At 43.1% G+C, this 22167-nt stretch overlaps 2 protein-coding genes across 11 annotated transcripts; both read right to left on the bottom strand.

The window, feature by feature from the left end:
- Positions 1 to 2226: 2226 nt before the first annotated feature.
- Positions 2227 to 5362, bottom strand: cfl2 (cofilin 2 (muscle)). Of its 2 annotated transcripts, XM_081721406.1 has the most exons (5): positions 5224 to 5337; positions 4438 to 4583; positions 3564 to 3871; positions 3334 to 3410; positions 2227 to 3180 (listed from the first exon to the last, which is right to left on the bottom strand). In XM_081721406.1, exons 3-5 carry the CDS (start codon positions 3821 to 3823, stop codon positions 3068 to 3070), a joined length of 450 nt encoding a protein of 149 aa, XP_081577532.1. In that variant the 5' UTR covers positions 3824 to 3871; positions 4438 to 4583; positions 5224 to 5337; the 3' UTR covers positions 2227 to 3067. The 2 variants fall into 2 exon arrangements, with proteins under 2 accessions (XP_081577532.1, XP_026869006.1); XM_027013205.3 differs by lacking the exon at positions 4438 to 4583 and having other exon boundaries at positions 5224 to 5362.
- Positions 5363 to 5727: 365 nt separating this feature from the next.
- On the bottom strand, positions 5728 to 21889 carry baz1a (bromodomain adjacent to zinc finger domain, 1A). Of its 9 annotated transcripts, none has more exons than XM_081721390.1 (28): positions 21789 to 21889; positions 21303 to 21453; positions 19944 to 20222; positions 18068 to 18226; positions 17872 to 17970; positions 17624 to 17711; positions 17385 to 17519; positions 16459 to 16546; positions 16151 to 16317; positions 15913 to 16008; positions 15687 to 15825; positions 15371 to 15517; positions 14632 to 14727; positions 14206 to 14430; positions 13458 to 13665; positions 13037 to 13150; positions 12837 to 12934; positions 11757 to 12296; positions 10161 to 10324; positions 9756 to 9898; positions 9014 to 9162; positions 8796 to 8876; positions 8294 to 8541; positions 8016 to 8212; positions 7577 to 7905; positions 7188 to 7363; positions 6803 to 6890; positions 5728 to 6676 (listed from the first exon to the last, which is right to left on the bottom strand). In XM_081721390.1, the coding sequence occupies exons 2-28, from the start codon at positions 21413 to 21415 to the stop codon at positions 6504 to 6506; spliced, it is 4539 nt and encodes a 1512-aa protein (XP_081577516.1). In that variant the 5' UTR covers positions 21416 to 21453; positions 21789 to 21889; the 3' UTR covers positions 5728 to 6503. The 9 variants fall into 9 exon arrangements, with proteins under 9 accessions (XP_081577516.1, XP_081577515.1, XP_081577517.1 ...); XM_081721389.1 differs by having other exon boundaries at positions 21674 to 21861; XM_081721391.1 differs by having other exon boundaries at positions 7188 to 7360; positions 21303 to 21860.
- Between the last annotated feature and the right edge of the window lie 278 nt (positions 21890 to 22167).

Here is a 22167-nt window from a genome sequence, read left to right as displayed (position 1 = left end):
TGACATTCTCTATACAACATACTGAGTAACTTTGTACTGAGGATTCAGTCTTGTGACCCTGCACCATGCAATAACATCTATATTCTCAGAATGGGTCGTATTTCCTCTGAAAATAAACATTATCACGTTACTTATGCCCTGAATGAGGAATTAAAACAGTGACATGCAGTAGTGGACATCAGCAGCTGGAGCAGTGCCTCATGGTATGCTTAACTAAGCACCAGAAACTGGTAAGAGCTACTGGAAAAGAGAGCGGAACCCAGCTCAGTGACTTTGTGCTTTACACAAACTCCAGTAACTTGGAAACTGTGTTTTGAGCAGCATGGAGTGTTGCACCATCTCTCATCATCTCAGATACCAGCATCACTGCAGCAAAACAAAGATTGTTTCTTACTGCCCCTCTTAGTCAGTCTGTTTAAATGAGATAGAATTTCAGGAATTGGTTGGCAGTGTTGGCACATAAACTCTCATATGACCAGCATACATACTTCACAGTGGCAATCTCCTAGTACTCCCCATACTACATACCCTTCCAAAGTACAGAACCTCATGGAGAGGAACAAGAGGTCACTAGTTTATTTTCAGCTCCCTTGTCCAGACCCAGAGATTCAGACTAACATAAAAGGGCTTTTGTTCCAGGCAATAGTATGCACAAAGCCTCTGACAAACCAACTTGACGTTTCAAATGTTTATATGCACTGGCAACCATGCCCCTGCACTCTCACAGTAGTCTGGAGGCAACAGAGGTATAGAGCAGTATAGAAGTAGCTTTTCAGATCTTTATTTAAAATAATCTTGTTACCCTAATATTATTGAATTTCAAATATTTAATGCTGAATTTTTCTTGTCAATTTTGCTGTGCAGATTGTCTCTAATAATAGGGGATGGATAACAGTGCAGCTGTTATTTCTGCATGAAATATAAACAAACTACAGAAGACCACCTTGGTCTGACATAGAATGGCCATTATGTTCATTTAAATTTTCTTCAAATTAAAGGAAATACTAGCTGAAAGCTTATAAACAAAGTGCTGATAAGTTTTGTGATACATTTTTACAAAGATGTTGGTCAAAGCTGTAGTTCACCTCTGCCCTGCAGTATGTACCTGCCTGTGCCTAAAGTCTGGGACGTGAGGTCAGTTTCAATTCCACAACTAGAACGTTCCTAAAGACACCAGTAGAGACTAGTGGTCAGAAGTCTTATAAACTGTACAGACTGAACTTCATATTTCCCTCTTCACAGGATTGCATTTTTAAAATGTTTTTGAGAAATGCAACCTTCATGATATACATTTTAAAAATGATACTAGATGTAGAAAGTCTGTGTAAGTAACCGTGGAGGTCTGGGTATGAAGACGTTCCCTTTAAATGTGCCGCTTCGGTTGCTTCCCACATTCCCTGGTGTGAAAAGTGCTCTTTGTAACGGCCGCCCCAGACACTTGGCTAGGCTTCCCTTTCGCAGCTCTTTGGAGACATGTTCAGTTTTGCCATCTGTGGACAACGATGACAGGACACAAAAGCATGTTGTCCATAAATAGCACTGAGCAGCAGAGGACTACTCACTGCTGGTGGATCAAATTCTCCAGTGGGAGCAGGAGCCCCTGGCCCCGAGCCTGACTCCTTTGCAAGAAACACCACCCCCCCCCCCCCACTTGCACAGAAACTCCTGCTCTATGCAAAATGCTGCACATGGTCCAGCAAAGCTTTCGAAATGTCAGGAAAGATACTGAGATTCTGACACAGATCAGAGCAGCTTCTCTGTGTGGCAACATGAAGCAGGTCAAGTAGGAAACAAAAAGTGATAAAAACAAAAAACAAGATGAACATACTTTGTTCATATCTAACCAAAACTATTACAGAAGTAGTGGGAGCTTTGTAGTGACCACTTGACATAAGCCTATGTACTTATATATGGCACAGGCTAAATGTATTATATATTTTTTTGATCATTTGTGTTCCACTTGCTGATGCTGAACTACCAAAATAGCTGAAGAAAAATACACAAAAGTACTAAACATAAATGAAACAAAAAAAAAAGCACAGAACGTATATCTTCAAAGTTTAAAAGACAGTTGTCTCATACCAGAGCACAGCTGAGCAGGTAAATGTTAAGATTATGTTGGAGCAAAGACTGGGTAACCCTGAAGAAGAAAGGGCATGAACAAGCCTGAATGTGCCCCAATGAAAAGCAGTACCATGAAACGTTGCCAAATGAGACAAGGCCATGTTGTATGCCACAAGGTTTTATTGCAAAGTGGCAACTTGGATCGATCTCAAAAAATGATGTTCCATTTAAGGCTACAAATGCAGATATTGCCATCTTTACACATACTTGCATTCTTTTTAGTGTTAAAAAAGAAAACAATAACCAAGCAGCACCCCCTTCTGCTTATTCAGTCCTGTACTGTACATCCAAATAGAAGCAAACCTCCAACAGAACAGTTAATATTGATCTGTCGTTGTCCATATGCATTACAGGAATGAAAACTGTGGAACTTCAATCCAGTGACAAACACAGGAATTCCATAGTCCCCTTGCCAGTTTTGTCTCAAATTGTAGTGTACAAACAAAAGTGCTTTTAAATCTGCATAGTATTAAATATGTGTTTGCCATGTTTAAGAAGCCAGATTAGGTAGAACAGTTCAAATAAATATTTCAAAACTCTGAGTGCAAAGTGCTTGCTATTGGTTAATGCATCCCTTTGAAGCATTACCAGAAAGCATTCTCACATCTGTTAAGGTAGAATACATCACCTTGGCAATAAATCATATAACGAGAAACTTTGAACATCTTATGCTTGCGCAGGGAGTACTGATAAATTATAATATTGATGCTTTTTGTTGTTTTTTGGCAAACCACTCTAGGAGAGAACTTTCCTTGGGACATACAAAAATTACCAGGAAAAAAAAATGTCAGCTGGCAATAAACTTGTAGATTCTTTGTTGATGTTAGCAACATTTCCTTCATATGAAAAAAGTAAAGACAACCTAAAACTATTCCTTCGAGGTCAAAAGATACAGCTGCTAAGAGAGAAAGCGTGTGGAATCCAGATGGCATGTCTTTACAGTTTACAATGGTCGCCCTTCCAGAGATACAACCACATTACCCCCCAGCTTCTCTGCTAGGGTCGAGCGGTCCTGGATGTCATCTAAGCCATTGACCTGCCATTCATGTTTGATACCTAAAAAGAGCCATATTAAAAGTATTAGCCTACCAAAAACCATATGAATTATAATAAAATGTATTTACCCAAACATTTTATAGGATAATACGGTAAACATACAAAAAGGTTTTTTATTTTTGAGATAACAATAAAGTATAGGGGAGGACTTACCTGTAAACTTCTTTTTAATGGCATCTTTAGAGCTAGCATATATCATCTTGCTTTTTAATGGTGCTCCTTCAGGAGCCCTGTATAGATACCACAAACATCATAAACATGCAACCTCCATATATGACAGGAAACCCACTATCATCACATATGACAAAGACATTGACATTAAGACATCAAATTGGTATAGTTTAAATCTTTAAAAAAAAAAAAAAAAAAAAGTGGCCACATACCAAAATATAAATACCAAGTCTTCCTTTTTTGATTCTTTCGTTTCATACGTGGCATCGTACAAGCCATATCTGCAGTCGTCCAGAGGTAGGAGCTTTACAAAGCAGGCATAGGGGTCATCAACTGTCTCTCCAATATCGCCAACTAGGATTTGCTTGCCCTCCTCTACAATAATCTTCTTCTTGTCTTCACTGAGGCAGAAAAGCACAGCTTTTTTGCGCTTTTTTACCTCATCTGAGGTTGAGGACTTTCGCACTTTCATGTCATTGAAGACTTTGATGACTTCATCATTAACAGTGACTCCTGAAGCCTGAAAGGGGTGTAAAATGGAGTCTCAGTGACTCAAAATATTTCATCTTAGATATGGCAAAGCTTAATATATATTAAAAAACTATTAAGATATATATTGTTTCCATTGAACAATGGATACTTACTTGGTATAAGTATCTATTCTTCATAATGTAAAAATAGCAACAATAAACAGAGACACGATGAATGACCTATATTGCAATAGTAAGCAGGTAAATCAGTCACACTCCAGTCTATTATGTCACTGGGACCAGAGCTGCACCATGGCCACTGCTACATACATATATCAGTTCCTCATCTAACTGGCTGACACTGCTCATGGTTAATATTCACGCTGTAAGAAGGATTGCTAACGGCAGTTTTAGTATCGAGTAGAGCCGAGTCATTCTGATTACACAGGACACTGCCTGGAAATCACTGATATGAGGTAGAGGGTACTCTTTGCAACATGCAATGATAATATTTACGAAAATGCTTTTTTCTGCTTGATAGGTCATTAGGGTCAGTATGCACATTCCGGTCAACCTGATAGTTTGGAAACGCACAGAAGTGTTTAATCATGACAACCTCTTTAACCAGTCGACGGTATGCTAGCTGGCTGGGTAGAACTCAGATGCCTGTCACACTCGTGAAAATCCGCATACCGTCCCGGGTGCGAGGCACAGCAGCTCGGAGAACTCGCAGAGCCCACTGTCTGTAGGGCCAGCTAAATCCTGTTCAGTCATGGAAACAAGCACCCTCCTTCAGTTAAAACGTTAACATAACTAGCTATCTAGATTATTGATTTAAACGCGTTAAGGGAATTTTCGGGAGGAATACCCCTGATCTGACAGTTAGTGTTAATTTGGTCAACACTATAGGCTAAACGCTCTGTCGCAACAGATCAGTCAGTGGCCATAGTAACTTACCTGCCTAGCTAATGCTAGCTTTAGCTACCAAATAAAAGAGCTGCTAGCAAGCGGGACAGCTTAAAAGTGATTACCGTTATAAACTAGCGGCTAAAATTAGGCTAAAATGGCCGCCTAGGACTCAAGGCCCTGTCCATGGCTATCCCAAACTGGAACTGATTTAATTAGCTATTGGCGAAACAAATAAGCTTGTACAAAAAAATAATTAATAAATAAATACCGCCACCGTCAATCCACGCAAATGTGTTGTTAGTTGGGTAGCTAGGTACTAATGGCACCGGCTCCCCATTAAGTGACATTCTAGTTGAGTGATTGGCCAAGAGTTGCCGACAAAAGTTAAATTACTCACTTTAGAATTGTTAAAATAACGTTCTGACTATTTATACAATAGTACACGGTGCGCAAACCAAAATGTCGTAATGTATAGTAAAGGCTGACGACTCACCATGCTGTCCGACGGCAGTTTGCGATTGAATGTTAATATTTTCTTGGTACTTCTGAGGGAATGTGAACAGCCGACCGCACGAGAGCGAGAGCGGGAGGGGGAGGGGGAGGGGGAGGGGGTAAGGCGCGTGGCAACCGCCGCACAGTCGCAGTGACGGGCAATGCAGTACTACTGCGCGAGGGAGCGTGCACCACCACCGCGCACAAATGCTGCAAGTGTGCTCCAAGTGTGTAATACATGTCAACGCTGAAGTAATCAGAACTTGCACTTACAAAACACAATGCAATTCAATTAATATACAGAACCTGTGTAAATACGATCGCCAAAGTGTAAAATTAACATTGCTTAACGAACATAACATTCTTAATTGCTATGAAATCAAGATTTGTTGAATTAGTCCTAGTAGTAAAACGGGAAGGCTGCAGGACATCTCTCCAACACCATCAGTAACACTGTGTCTATATGTATATATATATATATAAATATATTTAAACCACAACCAAGTATTAACAAAGGCAATTTATTTATTTATGAAAATGTACACAATAGTTGGAGAAGAGTTTAAAGTGGTGCAAGGGAAACAGCTGGGAAACCATGTTTCTACTGTTTGGAGGGGGGAAAAAACACTGATACTTTACAAAAAGGGAACAGTTTACAAATACAGACTATAAAAACAATCAAACCTTCATAAATAAAGCAAGTTGTCAAGTTCCAAATTATATCCGAAACTAAAATAAATAACCAATTAGTCACATGGAAAAGGAGTGGATTTTGGTTCCTATGTAGTGTTTAACCAAGCTACAGGGACCAGAAAAAAAATGTATTTTACTATTCACAACACAACAGATATGCCATTTGTTCCTTTGAATTCCAAGACTTAATTTATCATCAATGTATCACAGAATTATATGAAAAATCTATACAAACAGTAGTCTAGAAATGCAGTCAAGATACAAAATAAAAATGCACCATTTAGAGAGAATTTTAATAAAAACAAATCCTTTTTTTGTCCTGAGTCAATGTTAATGGAAAGAACTTTTCAAAAAACTCAGTGCAAATATATTTATTTCACAGCACAGGTTTGCCCTGTATCAAACAAAAACCAAAACCAACCAAAAAAAACAAAACAAAACAAAACAAAACAAAAAAACCTAGTTTTGGAAACAGTTCATTTGCATCTTATATGGATGATCAATAAATGGTGCCCTTTAGTAATCTAAAGGCCTCTGGGAAACAGGAGTGCTGGTTTTCATCCTGAGTCATTTCAGTGGGGTGCTGGTTCACATCCTAGGTCGTTTCTGTGGAGGGGTCATGCGGTCAGCCAGGCCAAGCTTCTGCAGCTCCGAGTGGAAGAAGCCCTGAAGCCGGAGGCCTGCCTTGGCCTCATTGGTGCTGCGAGGGTTGTACTCTAGACAGTTGGAAAACATCAGCTCCACATCCTCTATATACTCCGCTGGAAGAGTACAGAATGGCAGACATGAGAACTGACGGACTTCCCACTTGCGCTGGGGGCAGAGGTGAGCAAGTGGCATCCTTTAGCGTGGGAGTATAATCTTAGATATGTAATCAGATAACTTACATGCAGTTTGGTATTCACAGTTGTTGACCTTTTCCCGGATTGTACTCAAAGCAATGGGCTTTTTGATGATGCCATAGTAATCAGGTACCTGTGGATACAAAAACAAAGCCAGTGTGTCAAGTCTGAAACCTAAAAAGTAAAGTAAATCAAGAGAAAAAATACAAATAGTGCAAGGGAAAAAACAAAACAAAAAACAAAAAAAAAACAAGATATTAATTTGCATGATTGTTTCTGAGACATGGATAACCTGATATCCAGATTAGCAGTATCATTTAACTTTTTTCCTGACAAGTGACATTTTCAGGAACTCACTTTCAAGTTTAATACTGGGAGTAAATAAGTTTGACATTTTAAGTGGAGTAAAGCCTTCTTGTGTGCACTACACCTGAGTCCTGGACACCAGTTTCATAAAAGGCCAGCTGTCTTCATGCCTGACCAGGTCCACAGTGAGCTGTTCACAGGCTGAGAGCTCATGGACGCCGAGATTTCTCCCTGAGCTGCGGCGGCTGGAGGAGGAGCTGCCTGGGGCCAAGACCACCTTGACTTTAGGGGAGCCCTCTACTGGTGAGAGTACACACACACACACACACACACACACACACACAAAAACCAAAAACAAAACAAACACTTCAATGCTGCAAATTTTACCACGCATTCAATATACTTACATAAGCTTAAATATCACAGAATGTGTCCTGGAAACAACCAGTGTAAACATACACCACACAACAATACACAATTCCTTCTTTTTCCTCATATGTTAGCAGAAAATACCAAGGGGTCTTTTCCTGGAGCTGGTCTGGGCTGAAGTGGGGCTGGTGCTGCATTTAGCGGCGCTACCGCTGTTGCTGCTCAGAAGCTCCAGACTGAGGCGGGCACTAGAGCGGCTGCCAGGCCGTGGAGGAGGCTTGCCGTTGGACACTGGAGTGGCCTTCTTCCCTGAGCATCGGGAGCCTCCTCTACCTGCAGAGAGGCTCGGTTTGGGGACACTCTGCTGGCTGCGAGGTGTGGAATGATTCGATTCAGCTTGCTTGGATTTGCCACTCGACCTAGCACCTTTGGTGCCCTGAAGGGGAACTTTCACAGCAGCCTTCTTCATGACACTGCAAAAAGATTGGAAAACACCAAGGAATATTTGCAAGGGTGTCTGATTTCCTTTGTACTGGAGCGAGTGTATGAATTAATCTAAATACATCAAAGCTCAGCAACCAACCTTTCCTTCTCGTCCACTTCTGACGACTCTTCTTCGGACTCCTCCTCTTCCTCCTCAGACTCCTCCTCCTCTTCAGACTCCTCCTCCTGCTCCATATCCTCTTCAGAGTCGACAGAAGACCGCTGGCGGGAGTTCATGCGGCGAGAGCGTTGTTTGGGACGGCACTCTGGACAGTACCAGTCCTCAGTGGGAACAGCCTAGACAGCAAAGCACACAGCCATCAGTCTCTTAACTTCTCCGGAGGGGGGTTGGGGAAGTGCTGAATGGAGGTAGCGTGCCTTCAGCTTAGGCCGCACGCAGTAGATGTGGTGGCCCCGGTCACAGCCGTCACACAGCAGCATGTTCTCGCCGTCGCCCTTCTTGCGGCACACCTTGCAGCGGGCGTTCAGGATAGACTTGGCCCAGACCACGCTGCGCTCCAGGGTGGACAGGTGCAGGAAGAGCTGTGAGAGGCTGGAGCAGGACAGTAGGGACTCCCTCCAGCGCTCCAGCACTGTCCTCACCTGCCGCCCACACTCACTGCCATCTGCAAAGGAGAGGATGCAGACCCAGCCAGCCAGCCCACACACACACACACACACACACACACACACACACACACACGAGAGGGTTAGCATTTTACACACCATCACCCAGGAATATGAGAACTCTGTTAGGATTCTGCTTTTTAGTAGAGCCAAGCTTAATCTGTGAATGGTGAAACAGCTCTTTTGCACAATAATCTATACATCTTGGAGACTCCTTAGGGGTCATTTCAGGTTCACAATATTAGTAACACACCATCCTTCTCACTGGACTGGTCTTCATCTTTTTTCTTTTCTTTTCTCTTTGTTTTTGGGTCTTTTTTGCCATCCTCATCACCTGGTATAAGACAGTTAATATTACAATATTTCCACATGTAACAGCAAACAGCACTAGGCATTCCTGACAATGTAATTACGCAAAAACAGGTACTTATGCCATTCCATCCCAGAGAACCAAGTTAAGGCGGGTCTTACCGAGCGGAGCTTTGAGGAACTTGCGCTCGATGCCCTGCTCTATCTGAGAGAGCGCATGTGCGAGGTAGTGCACGGTGGTGTTGACTGGCTGTGGCGTGCTGGCACTCGTGGACGCCACACTCTGGCTCTCGCTCTTCAGCTCCTGCAGCCTTGGGCAACAAAAACGGACACAGCGAGTTCCATGGTCAGAGGAGGCGTGCTGAACACAGCAAACGCCAACAGACCGCATGCCGTGTGGTACACACAGTGGTACAGACAGTGCCGTACTTCAGACACGGCAAGACAAGGGTAATAACATTAATATTACTGAGGAAAAGACTGTAGAAGGTTTACTGTTGCTACAGATATGCTCAGTCTGCATTTTTCACGCACCTTGAACATGCGCTTTCTAATGGTGACCTGACACTACTTTGGCTTTTTTCTGCTGCGGGCTGAACAGTTCTAAGCAGAGTGTAACCATTTCCTTGTGGATGAAATGCTTACAAAGCATTCTCAGCCTTGTTGCCTCAGCATGCCACAAGGTTTCAGACTGCTTTTTTTGTTGTTGTTTTTTTTAGTGCATTTAAGTTTCCAAAGTGCTACGGCACATTTAGTGCTACATTTAAGAGTCCAGGGGACGTTCTAGAGGTCTACGTCACATTTACCATTATGAGTGTTGTTTACTGTTGCATTTAAATGTTCCAGTGCGTTACAGCACATTTGTTGCTACACTGAAGATTCCAGAGCGCTACAGCACAGTTACCTGTCCTTCACTCTGATGTGGCTCTCGTCTATTTCCATGGCCTCTTCCTCACTGTTGAGGTCTCCGTTCTGCTTGGCCTCAGGACTCAGAAGGTCATAGGTGCTGTGCTCCAGCGCCGCCCGCCAGGTGCTCCTCTCCATCACCTACTCATTAGTGCAGAGAGCAGAACTGAGTATCTCTCATTCGCTCCTTTTCTCATGTCACACTCCAAACCAGCAGGAACAAACTCTCAAACGGCAAACTGTAGACCACTCAGACACTGAGCAATGGGCCAATCCACTTAGGATTTATATATGGAGCAATTCATCCTCTCAAACCACACCACGCTAACTCAAAAGGTCTTTGTTCATAATGAGAGTGGGCAGCGAGAGGAACTGGCTACCTCCAGGCAGCAGGCCAGCGTACCTTCACCACGCCAAGAGTTCCCTGATAGATGCGGTCCTCGATGTCCAGCAGCAGGTCCCTGAGCCGGGTCTCCATGTGCTTCTCGGCAGGTACTGTGGTGTCTGGAGCAGTGGGGCCATTCTTGGACTTCAGAGTGCTGCCTTTGGTCTCTGACAGTGCTTTAACTGAAAACAATTACATCGCCAATACTGAATGAGAGGGCATTCATATGAGTATTCACATGTAATTTATTTTATATCTTGCATCCTATACTGAGATGACCTCATTAATCACCACAAAACTAGAACGGGTAGCCACTGTTGTTTATTTTTGTCCAGGCTTCAACAACAATTGCCTGAATGCCCGGCGCAAGTAAAATATGACGTCGGGAGTGCAGCACGAAATATCACTTGCCCGGTTGGGCCAGTTCATGTTAGGGTGGAGGTCGCAAACTGTTAACGATGTAACTGATGACAAACTGAATATTTAATCCCTTGTCATGCAAAAAATAGTATCACCCATTCATGCATCCAGTCAAAACAAACCAATGGCTTTATCTGTTGATAAACAACCTCAGAGTGGTGTGTGCAGGAAAATGGTGAAGCACAAATTCGAAACAAAGCGAGTCCACAGCTTCATTTGCTCATGGGTCGATTTTGACCCCTCTATGCCTGATATGTACTGCAATGTTTGTAGGGAACAACAAGGCAGATAAAGTCGACACATCTGTCAATGCGTACGGCAGTGTGAAAAAAAACTAAAACGCTAGTGCGCCTGGGCCACTGGACATGTGCAAACAACAAATAAATAATGAAGCTCATTCCAAGTTAATTAAAACATCATATCGCAGGGTTAAAAGAGAAAGGTGTTTAATATGAAAAAAAGAAAATAAGTGAAAGTATATTGTGAGAATGGACACTTATTTCAAGAATAAATAAACTTTAAACAAATTTGTTCATGTTTGCTTATTTATATGTGAATAATGTTTTAAAGTAAAAAAAAAAAAAAAGATTTGTTTGGGATAGTAGAAATGTGGTTTGGGACAATGAATTTTCTGGTCACTTGGAAAAAATGTAATGTTGAAAAGTTAAATGTCGTTGCCTTTCACTGGAAGGGGTGGAACTGGATAAATTTCTGATCAATCAACACAGACAAACAGATTGTGGCCAGCCAGGCTGGAGCCCTGGTGACGTGCTACCTACTCCACCTAGTGGTAATGAATGGCAGCGTTTCTTTGTGATTCCAGAAGATGAGAAGACCAAAATATCTTGTTTCCTAATCAGCTCTGATTTTGCCTCTATATTCAACACCACAGAACACAACAGACCAAAATAGCCAATGTTCCTGCATCAGATGCATATCTGTGCATGTCTGAACACAAATCTTTTCAAATCCATTTATTCCTGTCTGATAATGGGGAAAGGGAAGCTATCCTTCATGCCCTGTCCTGTGAAACACTGTGTGACGGTGTTTGGAGAAACACTGCTACTATAACCCTCAGTTTATTACACCACCTGACTGTTTTTATCTCAGCATGGGTGAGCAACTGTGTCCCCTTCATTTGTCCTGAAGTACTGATGTGTGATTTTGTGCAGTGGCTTCTTGATTCAAGCTCACCCGAGTGGTTGTAGCGTTCGGCCACACAGCTGCTGAGCAGCAGTGAGATTCTCTGCTTGTCCTGCTGCAGGGCTTCTTTGAGTGCACTCTCGCGGCGGCCTCGCGCGTTCAACGCCTCGATCAACTGTTCCAGCTCCGCCGGCGTGCTGTACAACGCCCAGTGGTTGGGCCTGTTCACCGGGGGCGAGGTGTTCGGGTGCAGGCTAGGCTCCCCCGCCAGCTCGTCGCTCTTCACTGGACTCTGGAGCAAGGCGAGCTCCTCCTGCTTGGGCTCGGCAGCAGGCCGCGGCTCCAACATGTCCTCGGTGAGGCCGAAGAAGTCCTCCTCCACGAAAAGGGCCCCAGCAGAGGGAAAGATCCAGTAGCGGCGGTAGAAGCGATCGCGGCCCAGCGGCAGGATGTAGGTGCAGGCTGCCGCCTTGTGGATGCGCTCCTGGAGCTCCTTCTCCTTCAGCTGCTGGTGCTGGAGCTCCTCCAAACTCAGACCCTCCTTCACCTCCTCCTCACCCGCTGCTTTCTCTTTGGGACTGCTGCTTTTAGCTGCAGAGTGAAACATCCGAGCCATGTGTCTTCAACCGGAACCTTAATGCTCTGATTACAGTTTATGTTTCATTGACAGAATGAATACTGCTACTGTTTTTCGCACAAAGTTAACCCAAACAGCTAAGGCGTACTAATCCACACAATCTACTGTTATTCAGGAAGTGGAAAAACAGACAGTAGAACTACAGGTAGGCGAAGTATTTTGCAGCTATCTGAGGAAATTATTTATAGATTTCAGTCTAGCCCCAGTTGTGTACAAAACTATTCTAGAAAATCAGTGCATTCAAATGTGACCAGAATTAGACACAAAACCCATACGTTTTGGTAGCCTTGACAGAATGAGGAAATGGGATAAAACAAAGGTGACCTTTGAGGAGAGGGGAAAAACAAACAAAAAAAAAGCTCCCACAAAAACACCACCCTCCACCTCCCCATACAGGCATTAAGGAATACTTGATGGGCATCATCAGTACTGTGGTGGTGGTATGCAGAAAAAGGGTTAATATTCCACACTGACTCTTCTTAAAGGAACAGTACCTATCTTAGATTTGCCATGCTGCGCATGCTCCCCTTCGTCCTCTGCCTGCTGATCAGCATGACTCTCCTGACTTTCCGTACTCGTGTCCATTTCCTCTCTGCAAAGGACGAACATTGCAATGCTCAGGTGTTGAGTGTGAAGTTCTTGATTGAGCTGCTCTGTTCTGTGGTGGAGGGAGATCACTCCACTCTGGTCTTACCCTGCTACATCTATGCCATTCCTACTCAGTCCTTCCTCCTCTCTGAGTTTTTCATGTTTCTCTTTGAGTTTCAGTTCCTGTTCTCTCAGCTTCTCTTCCTTTCTTTTACGAACCCTGACAGTACGAGAAAAATGAGTAATGAGAAAAATATCACACATTCACACATGCCCCTTTTCAATGTGATTACTACCCAAGGCAGGTTTTCCATGTTTCCATGAAGTGTGAATGTACATACATGTCTGAGAAATGTATGGGGGTGGGTTGGGTTTGAGGAATATCCAATGGCAGTTTCCGCTCATCACTGTAGTGATGTTCAGCTGTGTCGGTGTAGATCTGTGATAGTGTGTTGGCAATTTCCTCCTGCAATCTCTGTAGTGCTGTTTATCAGTGAGTGTGTACGCACACATGCATGTGTATGCACCTGTTAGCAGCCTCCTCTCGCTCCCTGCGGTGCCGTTCAGCTTTGATTTCCCGGAGCTCCATTCTGGCCGCTCTCTGCTCGTCTGCACTGTCTTCAATGAAGTCTCGCGTAGAGACCAGTGTGAGAAGCTTCCCACAAAGAGCATGCAGGATCTTTAGTTTCTCCCCTACCATCACAGACACATCCGTTACCAGCCAGTCACGGCAAACTGGCCATCCAGATTACAGACACATCCGTTACCAGCCAGTCACAGCAAACTGGCCATCCAGATTACAGACAAATCCGTTACCAACCAGTCACTACAAACTGGCCATCTAGATTACAAACAAGCACATCAATTACCAACCAGTCACTGCAAACTGGTGATCAAGATTACAAACACCTTGAGTGAGTGCAGCCAGAGAAGGGATTTGAGGCTCCAAGTGACAGGTGACACTGCAACCTCACAAACACTGCTGGTAGAGCTCCAACAGCTATGGACTGATTCTCTGCTGCATTAGTAATACAGCTCAACCCGCAACCATGACCTGTTGAAAGCTGCCACTAATGGCCTGCATTCTCCTGCTTCTGCCCGTTTCTATGTAAGCAACATCCTTAGCGGCACATTTTCTGCTGAGCAAGGCTGGAAAGGTTTTACCAACACAGGCTGCCATTACTGCCCTCTCAGAGAAGTAGGGCACCAATATACTGCAGGCCATCCAAACTATCCTGCCACAGTTTCTTATTATACCCTCACAGAAGAACCTACCAGGCTGGAGATCATAGACCGCAGTGCAGGAGAGCTTCTTGAGCAAGCTGGGCTGTGAGAGGCGGAGCTCCACGCAGGGGTCGTCTGTCGAGCCGAAGCCGCCCTGCTTCTGATAGCGGAACTTGGCGTTGGCGGAGCTGCATTCGGCCCCCGAGGCCAGGATGTGCAGCCGCAGGATCTCGGACAGAGTGCAGCTGTCCAGATCCAGCTGCTTCAGACTGCAGCCTGGAGAGGGGAATGGGAGAGAGGCACGCCACACATGTCAAAACCCAGCCTTGTAAACTTTCACTTTAAAAGAGAGATTCTGTCCATAAATAAAAAGGGAAATCTTTTGAATCTGTATGGAGGCCTAAGCTGAAAACCAAACAAGCGCTCAGACACACAGATGCAGAGAGGCAGCATGCACACACACAGACACAGCCTCACCCTGATGGAGCTGGGGCCAAGCAGCAGCCAGGGAGGCCACTGCAGTGATGGCTGACTGTGTAGGGTCCACATCCTCATCCAGAGCCTCGCTCAGATCTAACATACACAGACAATCATAATGAAGAAGAAGAAGAAGAAGAAGAAGAAGAAGAAGAAGAAGAAGAAGGAGGAGGAGGAGGAGGAGTCATGCCCTCTGCAGATGTAAAGTGGAATGACTGGAACTGCCCCGACTTAGTGTTCAAAGGCAAAGTCAACACAGACATTCCTTCCCACTCACGTGCTACAATTTATATAAAACAACAGTGCAAGCAGACAATACAACGTACAGTAATAACAGAGCCCAGTAGAGTATATGTTAAACTGTGGGAAACAGGGTGGGTGGATTACTAACGCACATTATTCAGGGATAGAACTATAGCCAAATACATGTGTTGCATGAGCCCAATAAGGGTGGCCTCTTCACAGGCCTGTGGAGCCTTTCAGACAGCATCTCAAAGTCAGTGCTAGTTTCACCAGTCTATAAATGTGTTATGACACTGGCACAGTGCAACAAATCACCTGGGCCTACTGTGTTTTGAAAGGCCAGCATATCAGTCAGGTAGACCCCCCCCCCCCCACCCCATTTATTAATATTCCAGGGCTCTTATTACATTCAAGCATTCAACAATCATCAAGTTTAAAGGAAGCAGAGAATCCCAAAGCTTTCAATGTCTAGCAGTGCCAGGTGGTGAACTCTGACCTTTGGTGTCGGCTTCAGCCACCTGCTCCCGGGCCACCTCTTCTTGTTCCTCGGCCTGTGCCTGGAAAATGGCGGACAGGAAGAAGAAGAGCAGCTCGCAGAGTGGCCCCTCTGGGTCACAGCCCACCAGCGCCTCCTCCAGGACTTCTGTTAACGTAAACAAACAACAAGCCTTCCCATCACTACTGCAGGGAAAGGTCTGCAGCCTGCACACACTAGTCAGTGTCAGCGCTTTTATAGTTGCAATGTTTCAGCTCCAGCTGAGCTCTTCAGCCAACGGCTCTGCACACACAGATAGTGGTAATAGGTCCCTCACCTAATGTGATGCCATCAGGAAATTCATCCTTCAGGTCAAAGAGTTCTCCGAATGCCTTCAGGAACTCTAGCACCATCAGGGCATCTCCAAACAGCTCTGGAGGCAAACGGGTCTTCACTGGCAGTGGTTGCGGTAGCTCCTACACAAACACACCCCCAGTTTCTTCCCTTGCAGACACAAGGATAGTAATATGTGGTAATCTGTGAAGGAGAGAGCACACTCCTACCTTCAGGTCATCACACTCCATGTCCTCGCGAGGTTTACTCCACAACTTCAGCCGTTCAGCATATTTTTTCTTCTCCTCCTTCAGCTTTTCTCGCTCCTGAATATAAACATAATATAAACCCTAAATGCTTACCGATCACAGAATAACACTTAAGAACATTAATGAGTATGATTACTATATTAATTTATTTCCCGATCACTGAATCATCCATGTCTTTTTTTAAAGCTGTTCAACTCACTCTTTCCTTCTCCACCTTCATCCGTTCTTTCTCTTCTTTCCGTTTCTGTTTCTCTTCTTCCACCTGTCTCTTAAGCTCTTCTTTCCGTCTTTCTCTGTCCTCTCGTTCCTTTTTCTTGGCTTCCAGTAAATCTTCTCTCTCTCTCTTTAATTTTGCCTTTTCATGCACTGAATGAAGGTGAAAATATTCATGACTCATCTCTATAGACCACAGTGCACCAAAGTTCTGATAACCCAATATGCAACTTTAATGATAGATCATTTAAATTTTAAGCGAGTAATGATGAGAATGTATTATTTAAGGCTTACACATAGCCATCATTTCTTCTTTTTGTTGCAACAGTCTTAACTTCTCTTCAGAAGCTCGCATTACGCTTGGTCCCTCGCTGTAATTCACCTGAACAAAAATAAATGTGACTTCCATTTAGCACACAAAGAAACCCAGGCTTCCGTTAACTTGCCTCCGTCAACCAAATTTCTAAAAACACAAACAATCAGCAGCAGTGTTTGCTTCATATTTTTATACTGAAGTTGAAACTGCACTCCACATTACAGACCTCTTGTGGTTGATAACTGACATAACTGCTCTAAAGAGGAACCAAACCAGTTTGGCATGATCTTTCCAGACACATCCTCAACCTTGCCAGCTTCTCTCTGCAAGCTATCCAGGCTCTAAACCAAGTGAGCAATTAAGACTACCTCCCTCACACACACACACACACACACACACACACACACACACACACACACACACACACACACACACACACACACACACACACACACACACACACACACACACACACACACACGACTTTCCTTGAGCACCAACTACTGATATTTATCTTCCCCTGCTCTAAAGCTCAGCAGTACGTTACATATTCACTTTACACGTTTTGGACTCTGCACTTTACTCTCAACTATGCTCATCCCCACACTGCACACTACTGAAAATTCTATGCATTTCTATTGTTTATATTAAGTATATACTGTAATTATAAAAATAGAGTGGAATGTAGATATATCTACCCTTTTATACTTTAGATATTCCATCCTTAATTTTTTATTAGCGTTTCATGGGAGCAGGCAGTTGCCGAAGCATTTCACTGCTAGTTGTACCGGGCTTGACTATGCATGTGACAACCTCTGATTTGACATCCTTATGCTGAGACCATAGCCTCCTCAGACACATCCTTGTGCTGATACTTGTAGGACTGAATTGCAGGTCCACCCACCTCCCTTGGAGACTTGGCGTTCGGGTGACGACCTCTGGCTTTTCCAGTATGGCTGAAGTCAAAAACCGGGGGTTCATCCGGGAAGAAGTTAGAGAAACTTTGCTCTGACATCTTATGTTTTGCAACTGTTGCTGGCTAAAAGTAAAAAAAAACAAAAAACTACTGAACACACTGTTCATAAGAGTAAGGATGTGATCAAATCAAATTAAACCACACAGCATAGGACTATAAAGGCATACTTTAATTCTGATGGTCCCATTCATTGGTTCACAATGTTGTTTAAGGAGCAGCTTCAGCCTTTCTCGAGTAAATACATTCTTCTTACGACTACAGTGAAGAGCCAATGAGAGAGAGCTGCATTAGTGGCAGTTAGTAGCATTAAAAGATAATAATTCAATAGCAAAACTAACTTTGGGCTACACAGACACAATTTTTCCTAAGTTTAAAAAAAGTAGTCTTTAACCAAATTAGAATCATGTATACTCACGTAATCTGAGAAGCTTTCAAGAGTATGGGTTCACAACCCTCTGGGTACACAGGTCGAACCTTATACTTAAACAAGGATGGGCTAATGGCCTTCCGTTTCCTGTTTCAGCAAACAAGGACAAGAAGCCCAGCTCAGTAACAAGCGCACAACCAACTTACACAGACCTTCCAGAGAGACAGAACTCCCGTGCACTCACCCACTGGGTGTCATTTTGGGGGATTTGGGGGAAGTGATAATGCATTCGTCATCGCTGTCACTGATGACGATTGAGTCGCCCTCCATGTGGTGTTTGACATACCCATTCACTGTCCCATTAGTATGGGGAGGAATAACCTCCAAGATTTGGCAGTGTTGCCTGTGGAACAGGACAAACATAAAAAAATATGCATCAAACATATGAAGAACTCAAAAAGGTTTTAGTACATGTTTCTAGCAAATTGCCATTTTGATTGCTTATATCTTGTGACATGTTTTGATTAAGTGAATAACAGCTAAATAAACAAAGCAATAAGACATAACCAATACATATTGTTTTCACTGAGGACAAATAAACTTTACCTCTTTTTAACATTTCAGTACAACTGCACTCCCAATAATTATGTGTGGAAATTGATTAACCCACGGCCTGCACCAGCAAATCCAAAATAACAGAACTCAAAAGTCTTGCTGGTCTATGCTGTTAAGTGCAGATGCATGTAAGCAATGGCCTAGCCTATCAGCAAGCAAAGCCACAGAGCTCCAGCTACAGACATGTCACTGTGTCCCAAACTGCCTCTCAAAAAGCAGAGGTAGCCTATCAGAATGCCTCTTTTAGCTCCGCCCACACACTTCTATTATCTCCAAATGGCAGCTTATGATGGCTGTCTGGGATCTGCTCTCACAGAACAAGTGAGCTCTCCAATACTGACACAGATCTCTGATACTCATCAGTTCAGAAATAATTCTCTGATGTTAACTAACTCTTCAGGCCAAGAGTAGGCTTACTGTTCCGTGTGTGCGATTAGAACAGGAGTGGGGAGTTTTGGCAATTCTACCATACTTGTTTTTTCCCCCCAAGGCCTGACAACAGAAACTGTTTAAAGGATTCACAGATTCATAACTACAAAAGAGAGGGTTTCTATTTTTGCAGAACAAAGCAATAGGGCCAACACACTCCCTCATATGAACTCACTTCTGGGAATGTTTAGAACTACTCTAAAATCAAATTTTCCAGTGCAAGGAATTCTGCCCTGTTTTTTTCCCTTTCTTGAGTTGTTCATCTCAACATGAACAAAATGTTTCCCCACCTTCTAATGTACATTTTATCAGTTTAATTAAAAGTGCATGTTCAGTCAGAAGTGACAATCTAACAATCTTATGATGACTATTCACCATTTGGTACTTAATTTCTTCCTTTTTTTAACTGTAAAATGTGGAAACTATTATTACTCAGTATATTAGTAATTCAGTGCCCAAAACACCCCATTGCAATTGGCACATTAAACTTTATCATAAAAGTCATATAAAAATTTAGTTTAAAGAAAAATCTATCAGTGTTGTAAATATTAAATAAAATAATCTGACAATTGATTTCTAGCAATGCTATGAACACTGCACCAACTTGATACAAAAAACAAACAAACAGTTGAGCTACACAGTCAAAAACTGTCTGAGAAAATGTCAGTTTAACAACCTCTGGAAGCAAAACACTAATTTCTTGTTTATTCCTACACAACGTTCTTGTAAGCAATACAGATATGGAACCAGACTTAGTGATAAGAAGTGAAGGCCAACAAAAGATTGTGACATCTTTTCTACAGTAGCTAGCTGCACTGGTGTTTTTTTCCCTAATTGTGTCATTACAAACCATGTGAACAGTAACACCACTAGCAATGAACCACAATGAAGCATCTTAGAAGACAAAAAAAAAGAAAAAGCTGAAAACACACAAAACCACACACACTTTAAAAGAAAATTGGCTATGTGCTAGATCTTTTGGGACAAGGAAAACAAACAGCTGTCAATGTATGAGTTTATATATACATTATATTAATAAACCAGTACAGTGAGCAAATGAAAAACAGGTACATTACCTTGCACCAGCGCGACCTACAATAATCACCCTCTCCCCGGGAAAGAAGCGCTCTTTGACGAAGGAGTACACATCATCACATATCTCATGCAGCCTCGTGCGGTGTGTAAGAGCAGCCAGGTGCAGGAGTGGCAGCACCAGGGATGTTGGGAAGCTCTGGAGGTTGAGCTTGGCTTTCTTCTCGCTCTCCAATGCCTCCTGGTAGGTGAGACCAGGCTTACCTGTGACAGCACAACTCCACACCAAACTGTTACAGAGGATTGTCCTCTCAAAGAATTCCCTGTTGGAAACAGTACATCACCAAGAATTAGCTATTAACTCTGGCAAGGTTGACATAGAGCATGGGTGTGAACAGGTGAATTAGTGTACTACACAGAACTTAAATGATTATGACATTTAAAAAGTAGGTCTGAAATTCAGACAGTGTCAATTCATGGAGGACTATATTTTGAGGTCACCACACTGTGAGAAAGTCGTGGACATTGCTTGTATTTGCAATTGGCAAAAAAAAAGATCAGTCTGTGATCAAAACATTTATCTTAACATACGAAAGTCACAAAAAACACCTCTTACATTCAAACTAGCCGATCATGAGTGGCAATGACGTCCACATAAACATACTAGATAGCTATGTTGTTTTCTCGTTTTGCAGTAATTGCATTTGTTAACATGTACTGGTCTCGTTTAGTTCCGTCACTTTAACAAGCGTAGGAACCGTCCTGCCGTTAAAAGGGCTGCATCCCATAGCTGGCTCATGGCCTCCCAACAATACCTGCTACCACGTTTCTAGCTTACTTAGCTAAACACCCCGTGAGTGGCGAGAAGTTGTCGAGCCTCGCTAATTACACACACCGCATCCCTGCCAACCGAGACAGGCGCTCCTAAACTTCGTCGACTCCCCAAGGAAGCTCGCCATACGCAGGTTTTCACTTTTAAAGCTCAAGCGTCCACTTTATGCCAAAACAAGAAAACTTACAACCCGTAGTAGCTCTGAGAGCTATAAAGCTAGCGAGCAGCACTCCACCCGCTGTGTCAAGGGCCTGTGGAGGATGAGTAACTAGGACTAGCGAGCTATGCTAACTTACACCTGCCCGTTCATTATTAGCGACGGATTTAATCCTTACCCAAAATAAACCAAGTGAATTCTAGGTTATGGCAGAGGCGACAAACAGGGTAGCTGTAAAATCAATAAGAATGACTAGTTGACCGGTCGACTAGATGAAACAAACTTTCCAGGTCGCCTTCGACTGTCACTCTTGTCCCACTTCATAACAGTTTGATGCGCTTAGCCTGCTAGCTAGATGCTAGTTAACTTAGCTCGTACGCCGAGAAGTTACACTGAGGCAGAAGCATCACTCACTCGTAGGTCCTGAAGATTTCGTGTGTTACTTTACAAAGGAAAACTTCTTCGTCTGGCTTTAGATCAGCGGGAGGTTTCTGCCTCGCGAACGGCTTTTTGTGAAGAAGCGGCATCTTTCTTTATCTCGGCGTCTTTGCTGTTGGTGGAGTGCCTTACATATTTTTTTTTAAAAAAAGGAGGGAAATAGAAAGTGAGAAATCTTTAATCCTGAGTTGACGGGGTTTAAACAAAAACTCCTTTATGTCGTCAAACGAACTATCCAACGATTATGACGTGGGAACTATTTAAAAGAACAGCGATAAACTACGACGATGTTGAAGAGGAAACCCAGCCTTTGTTAATGACACGGCTCCCAGTCACACTCAGCCTACATGGAAATGTGCTTCTCAATGACTTCGGCTGTAGCCAACCTCAAATGTAAAAAAAAAAAAAAAAAAAATCTGTAGGAGAAAGTAATATCCAAAAATACTAAAGAAAAAAATATACCTTTACCAACTGTGTAACGCGGAAAACAATCCGCACCGGAAACAAATAAGAAAACTGGATTTGCCCTAGTTACTTCTTCGAGCAGGCTGAGCGTGTTGACGACAAGTTTTGATCCGCTCTAGTTCAGTTACGGACAAGGAAGAAGTGGGTGGAGCTTAACAGAATTCTGTTATCCGATTGGTTATTTCTGACGCCATTCGCATGACCACGCCCAATGTTTAGGAAGGGAAATGGGAATAAGGGATTTCATAACAAAGCTGCACCTACTGTGTAATTACTTTTTTCAGTGTTACATTAAATATTTATTCATGTTTAAATAAACGAGGAAAGAAATTACGCCTTGATCGCATACAACAAAAACAGATTCCATTTAAAACTG

Source organism: Electrophorus electricus, chromosome 10 (genome assembly GCF_041902795.1).
Source record: "Electrophorus electricus isolate QZ-2024a chromosome 10, ASM4190279v1, whole genome shotgun sequence".
Lineage (NCBI taxonomy): Eukaryota > Metazoa > Chordata > Actinopteri > Gymnotiformes > Gymnotidae > Electrophorus > Electrophorus electricus.
This window is presented reverse-complemented; position numbering and strand designations above follow the sequence as displayed.